General features: G+C 61.4%; 1 protein-coding gene across 1 annotated transcript in view; it reads right to left on the bottom strand.

Annotated features, from left to right (window-relative positions):
* TNIP1 (TNFAIP3 interacting protein 1) overlaps positions 1–5,404 on the bottom strand; it is a 7,873-nt gene extending 2,469 nt beyond the window's left edge. Inside the window, exons 1-10 of the mRNA XM_010155817.1 lie at positions 5,229–5,404; positions 4,097–4,219; positions 3,749–3,831; positions 3,453–3,521; positions 1,333–1,524; positions 1,100–1,194; positions 938–1,019; positions 608–700; positions 304–369; positions 1–134 (exon numbers count right to left, since the gene is read on the bottom strand). Of these exons, the coding sequence (XP_010154119.1) occupies positions 1–134; positions 304–369; positions 608–700; positions 938–1,019; positions 1,100–1,194; positions 1,333–1,524; positions 3,453–3,521; positions 3,749–3,831; positions 4,097–4,219; positions 5,229–5,361 (1,070 nt within the window). The 5' untranslated portion in view covers positions 5,362–5,404. The remainder of the gene's footprint in view (positions 135–303; positions 370–607; positions 701–937; positions 1,020–1,099; positions 1,195–1,332; positions 1,525–3,452; positions 3,522–3,748; positions 3,832–4,096; positions 4,220–5,228) is intronic.
* Positions 5,405–6,440: the final 1,036 nt, after the last annotated feature.

Below are 6,440 nucleotides of genomic sequence, written 5' to 3'. Positions count from 1 at the left end.
ACCTCCTCTGTTTCAATCCGGGACTTGGCCAGGAGCAGCTTGCGGTCGAAATCCCGTTGCTTTTGTTCCCGCTCTGACTCCATCTCGGTCAGTGCCCTGCGGGCCTCAGCAAGCTCCTGGTGCAGGTCTGTGACCTGCCGGGAGGGAGCAGGGATGTTGGCCTGTCCGGAATGACCCACACCAGGACGAAGGAGACGGAGGCAGCTCCCAAAGCTTTCCCAGCAGCCAGTCTCCTGCAAGTCTCCCAGCCACCACCCAGCAGACGTGGCCCCCAAGCCCCCAGCTCTGAGCCCCCAGCCTTACCTTCTGCTCATACTTCTGCTTCGTGGCTCGGAAGTGCTGATCCCATTGCTTATTCACCTCCAGCAGCTGCAGGGAGAGAGGGACAGCTGAACGGGAGCCCCACTGCTGCCCCGAGACAGCCATGGCGGTTCCCAGCAGCGTCCCATCACGAAAGCTTCAGCTGGATGGAGATCCCGACTCCAGCAGCACTTCCCTGTGGCTCTGCAGCTCTGCCCCAGTTTCTCTGTGCCGTCCCAGCCACGTGCCCCAGCTGCCCACTCCCACCCTGCTCCTGGCAGCGCCTCCCTCCCGGCCCCATCCTCACCTCCCTGCGCTGGTGCTCCAGGATCTTCACCTTCTTCTCCTTGGCCTCCAGCTCTCCTCTGCCCGGCGCCTTCTCCACCGCGGCCCCGCTCTGCTGGACGCGCACGGGGGGACCCTCAGGGCTTTTGCAGAGGCTGTGCCCAAGGCCGGCTAAACACGAGCCCGTCTCCCTCCCATGGCTTCCCTCATCCCCCTCGAGACCCTGAGAATTCCTACTAGTCATACTGGGACAAACTGGGGACCCGATTAAAAGGAGACCACGTTTGCTGCTGTGTCAGCGGGCTCCCTGCCTCCTTCCCAGCCCCCTCCGAGGGTGATGGTGCTCCCTCACCTGCTGCTGCTCGGCAGCTTCCCTCTTCCCACTGTCCTGGCTGCTCAGCGTCACCATCCTTCGGAGCTCCTGGTTCTCACACCTGCGGGCAGGGAGGGACACGGGTCAGTGGGAAGAAGCACCCAGGGCAGCACTGTCCCCCTCCACACCCCCAGTCTTCACCTGAGCTTCTCCAGCGCCTGGTTTCTCTGCTCCAGGTCCCGCTCCAGCTTCGTACGCAGCTCCTTGTTCTCACTGTGCAGCGTCTCACACAGCGTCTGGGGAGGCAAACGCCAGCAGCATGAGGAGCACTGCTAGCCCCAGGAGCCTCTTGGCCACCCGCCTCCCACCAAGCCCTGGCATGGAGGTGGGTGTCCACCTCGGGGTGGAGAAGAGCCCGGCCAGCCCTCGCTCACCTGCAGGAACGATGTCCTCTGCTCGTTCTTGTGTACCTTGGAGGCCAGGCGCTTGAGCTCGGAGGCCATGTAGCCCATGCGCACGAAGACCTGGTCCTTGCTGGCATCCTTGGCGCAGCCGCTCAGCGTGCTCTCCAGCTGCTGCAGCTGGGGCAGCAGGTTGGCCTCCTCGTTCGGCAGCTGCTCCAAGTCCTGGGCACGGCAGGAAGTGCGGTCGGATCAGTTCAGGCAGCATTGCAGGTCAGCCTTGCCCCCACCCAGGGCTGTGGCAGGGAGCTGGGCCAGCACTGACTCTGCAACAGCTCCCGTTATCCTGAGAAACTGTGCTGGTTTTAATACAGTTTGAGTCCCAGCTGCTGGACATGGGACACCAAGTCCCTCGGTGGAGTGGAATGTTACAGCAGCTCTCCCAGCCCTGAGATTCCCCATGCTCCTCGGCAGTCTGAGCAAACCACACTCCCAGCTTGCTGACAGCAACGGCAGCATCTCCACCTCTAATCCCTTCTCCCCTCTTTGGCACCAGGAGTTGCAATCTCAGCTCCTGACACTGTCCTTTCCACAGACGCCCCGGTCTGCGCTGGGAGCTGAGGTTTGCCACACGAGGGGTGGTCTTATCCCAGCCCCCATCTCCTCCTTCCTGCCATCCTCTGGCATGGCTCTGCAGCTCCTCTGCCCGCCACAGCACTGGGAACGTGGGCTCTTTGGCAGGCGGCAGCCAAGAGGATGATGCACGGGATGCAAATGCGGCCAGGAGAGCCCAGGTCAGGGCACACCCTCCAGCATCACTGTGCACACACACCCACGCACGAGGGGTGCCCCCCGTGGGCTCATCCTCCCGTGGTGTGGCTGGTTAACTCCCGCATTGCCTAGGAGACACGGCTGGCACAACACAGCCCGGCACTGCCCACAACACTCCCAGCCCCACTGACTCAGCCTGCCGCCCGTGGGAACAGGAACCCAGCGTGTCCCCAGCACCACAGTCCTGGGGTTTACAGCCCCAAAACTCCCATGGGAGAGTGTGTCTGTGGCACAGCACAGCCGGCTCCTCCTGGCAAGGGGAGGCAGCAAGGACCCGAGCCCAGCTGCAGTGCCTGGGAGAGCCCGGGTGCAAGCATGGCACTAGCACTCATCTCAGACCAGAAGCCAAGCAGATGCCACCCTATCCTCCGTCACCCCATGGCTGCATCCCAGGAGGGTCCAGAAAGACTCAACCCCTCCTGGAGCCCCTCTCTCAAACAGGAATGTGCAACAATAGCATGTCCCCTTACTGGCACCCTGCGATGCAAGCTGATGTTCATCCCCCCTGGGCTCCCCATGCCTGCTCCCCACCCTTCCAGCACACACAAAAAGCCGTGGCAGGACAGGATGGTGCAGTCCCAGGCAGACGGATGTTCAGGTGGCAGCGACCAGAGCACATGTACGTGCCCTGGCTGGGGCAGACCTTGTCAGCAGTGACAGGCCTTGGAGAAGAGACCTGGTCCTCCCACTCAGTGTGGACATCAGGAGGTGAGCATCACAGTATCGCTGACAGCTCCTCAGGTCATCACAGCCCTTCCTGTCCCTGTCACATGGCATTGGGATACATTGGTGTCTCCGTCTGGCTGGGGTTGCTTTGCTGGCCCCGCGGCCAGGCCACTTGCCCTTGGGAGCCCATGCCCTTGGAAGGCAGCCTGCACATCATCCCGTCTCCCTGCCTTGGCTGGGTGAGGACTGGTACACGCTGGGGCACATGTGCCATTGCTCCCAAGCCATCCAGACCCAGTGAAATGTGGGGAAGAGCAGCCATGGGGCTGTGCGGTTCCCTCTTGCCCACAGACTGGCCAGACCCCCTCATCATCATCGGTGGCAGATGCTGGGCACTGCAGCACACTGTCCAGAGGGCTCCATGTGTGGCTGGTTCCACTCCCCTGGGAATGCCCAGGAGCAATTTATCCCTCTGTGGTTTGCCCAAGGGCTGCCTTAACATGGGTCCCCAGCCCTGCCTGTCAGCAGCCATACCACCAGGACACACTGCTGCCTGTCTGCACACCCTCCCAGGCCCCCCCGTACCACCACCACCGCACCAACCAGCTCAGTGTTCCACCCACTGCCCACCAAATCTGGGTAACAGGGCCACTCACCGCTCTCCCACTCTCCTGGGGAAACCCCTGTGCTTCGACAGCAACGATCTCGAACTCTGAGGAGGATCCCTGCAAAGGGAGGCAGCCACGTCAGGTCTCCTGGGGGAACAGCAACCCCACCGTGCCCACTGCATGGAAGCAGGGACCTCCAGGATGGCAGCACAGCAGAGAAGCTGACCCCTCTTTGCAAATTTATCACCATTTCTAGAGAGTAAAGGCTGCCCATTTTTGCTTTAAGCAGGCAGGTCTCTCCCTCCGGCCATCCCAGCACCAGCTCTCACATTCCCCAGACTTACGCTTGGAGGAGATTTACGTGCTTCCGTTTCTGGCTGGGTGCTGCCCAGGACGGCCTGTGCAGAGCTGGGATCAGGGCCCACAGCTGTGGAGAGGGAAGAGGAAGTAGCTGTGAGCCTTTTGGAGAGCAGGGCCTCTCCCCACCCAGAGCAGGGATGCAGAGAGCAGGCACAGTCCCCCAGCTATGGGAACAGGACAGAAACCTCCCTCCGGAAGAAGGGACGACAGTGATTTGACACGCTCCAGGGACAACAGGGCTGTGAGGAACCCTCACACGAGTCTCCTTCACACCTTCTCCCTTCCCCTGAACCACCAGGTTATCCCTCCACAGCGAGCCTCATGTCTCCTACCTCCAGTTTCCACTAGATCCTCCAAGGAAGATGATGCAATCAGCATTTTGTTGTCCTTCACGAGGTCCTCCGCCTTCTGCCGCAGCTTGGATGCCTCCACCTGGGACTCCTCCAGCAGCTCACCTGTTGTGGGCAACAGAAGGATGCTCACTCTCCTTCCCTGAGCGCCTGCCGTGCGGCAGCCCCATCCACCAACACCAAGCCCCCGGTGTGGGTGAAGAAGCGCCCAGCACGGTCCTTTTTCATCCAGAAGCAACTTTCCTTGGCCAGACTCAAGGGCAAAGCTGTATCAGCAGTCCACTGGCTGCGGAGTGCCCCATGCTGTCACACAGAGGACTGGTTAGAGGAGACAGGAGGGCAGCAATGCATCTCCAGGGTCTCCTCCGCTTCCCAGAAGAGACACATTTAAGCCTAGGTGGTGGACCTAGGGGTCTAAACTGCCTGCTTTGGGGTCTGGCACTTCCTCTCCCCACCCCAGGTTGCTGCTCCCACATCAGTGAGACCCGGTCCCAGGTAGGGCACAGTGACACAACGGGAATCACGAGGCAGGTGGAAATTTGGCTGTAGACACGGGACTCGAAAGCGGAAGCTGGGTCACCAGACCGAAAGCAAAACTGGGGGCGGGTGGGGGAAGGCGGCCAAGGAGGAGGAAAGGAGATGGCATGACTTGGCTGGAGCGTTTTGATGCTGGTATATCCCTGCTGCTGCAGGAAGCACTCAACACCTGGGTCTTTGAGCAGCACCCGGGAAAAGCCCCTGACCCAACAGGTCAGGGTTGCAGGAGGTGGAGGCTTTCATCAAAAGCAGAACAGATCTCGGCATCTGTGACCTGCCACTGCAGGACTCCAAGGCACTGACCTTACTCCATCACTTGACTTTTTTTTTCCTCCAGCCATTCATCCCACCGTAAAGCACCCCACGAGTTTAGCAAAAGCTTTGCTCCCTCTGCACCCCTGTGTGGAAAAGCCCAGACACCAGGCTTGATCCCCAGGGATGGGGAGAGATTTACTACTGCCTCAGTGCCAAGACCCCCAGCTCACAGCACCCGTCCCAAAGACAGTAAGAACCCCCCAGGCTCGGTGGGCACAGGCTGAGCTGCCCCCAACCTTGCCCCCAGCCACGCAGCAGTTACCAATAGACTTGATTCCCTGCATCTTCTCCTTCAGCCGGGTGTTCTCCTCCACCAGCCGCTCAAAGGCCGTGGATCCATTCTCCTCCGAGGCCCCACCGGGGTCGTAGATGCGGTAGGGTCCCCTCCCTTCCATGCCTGTCACTCAGTCGCCTACCTCCCAGCCAGGCATCCCTGCAAGGACATGGAGCACAGCGTCACCTTCCCTGGCTCCAGCCAGCGCCGCAGTCCCCCTGTCCCAACCAGGCGGGGATCCGGGGAGCTGTGCCGGCGCTGCCGTGCTGCTCTCCAGCCAACAAAGTGTCCCAGGTGAAGGCACTTCCCCCTCAGCTTGGGGCGAACGTGCCAGCGTGACTCACGGCCATGAGCAGTGTCATGCGAGGAAACATCACCAGTCCCACTCAGGGATGGCTCTTCTCCCTGAGGGTCCCTGAGGGGGTCGCAGCTGCCTGCCACTTCGCGCCTCCCTGCCACTGCATCCCAGGGAGGATGGAGACCCCACCCTGCAGCACCCACCCACGCCAGCACGGACCTGGGCACTGTCACCGGGGCACCCTGCTCACCACAGGGTATTTTCGGGGGGCAGAAAGGACTCTGGGGATTGTTTGGGGAGGGGCAGTGTCTGCAGCTCCAAAAGCCTTAACCTGCAGTGGGTGGGTGGTTTGAGCTGCCACTGCATCCCAGGGAGGATGGAGACCCCACCCTGCAGCACCCACCCACGCCAGCACGGACCTGGGCACTGTCACCGGGGCACCCTGCTCACCACAGGGTATTTTCGGGGGGCAGAAAGGACTCTGGGGATTGTTTGGGGAGGGGCAGTGTCTGCAGCTCCAAAAGCCTTAACCTGCAGTGGGTGGGTGGTTTGAGCAGCACCAGGGACCCGCTCTGCCCACCACCTCAGCCAGAGCAACCGGCTACCCATGGCACGGCTTTCTGGACTGGGGCACGGGGAACAGCCCGGCATGCGCTGGGATGGGAGCAAAGTACGTGGAAACACCCGCACGCAGCATGCTATGTGCTTTTTTTACTTCCGTGCATTTGTGGGTGCCCTAAGCCCCCCCGCCTCGACGAGGTCTGACCAGGATCCTGACTCCAGGTCTCACCCACCTCCTGGGGGTGATGGAACTCATCCAAAACACCCTCCCCAATGCCAGCCCAGCTTGGTACAAAGGGCAGCAGCCGGGACAGCCCCGAGGGCTGATGTTGGGCCGTTGC

Source organism: Eurypyga helias, unplaced genomic scaffold (assembly GCF_000690775.1).
Source record: "Eurypyga helias isolate BGI_N326 unplaced genomic scaffold, ASM69077v1 scaffold24747, whole genome shotgun sequence".
Lineage (NCBI taxonomy): Eukaryota > Metazoa > Chordata > Aves > Eurypygiformes > Eurypygidae > Eurypyga > Eurypyga helias.
This window is presented reverse-complemented; position numbering and strand designations above follow the sequence as displayed.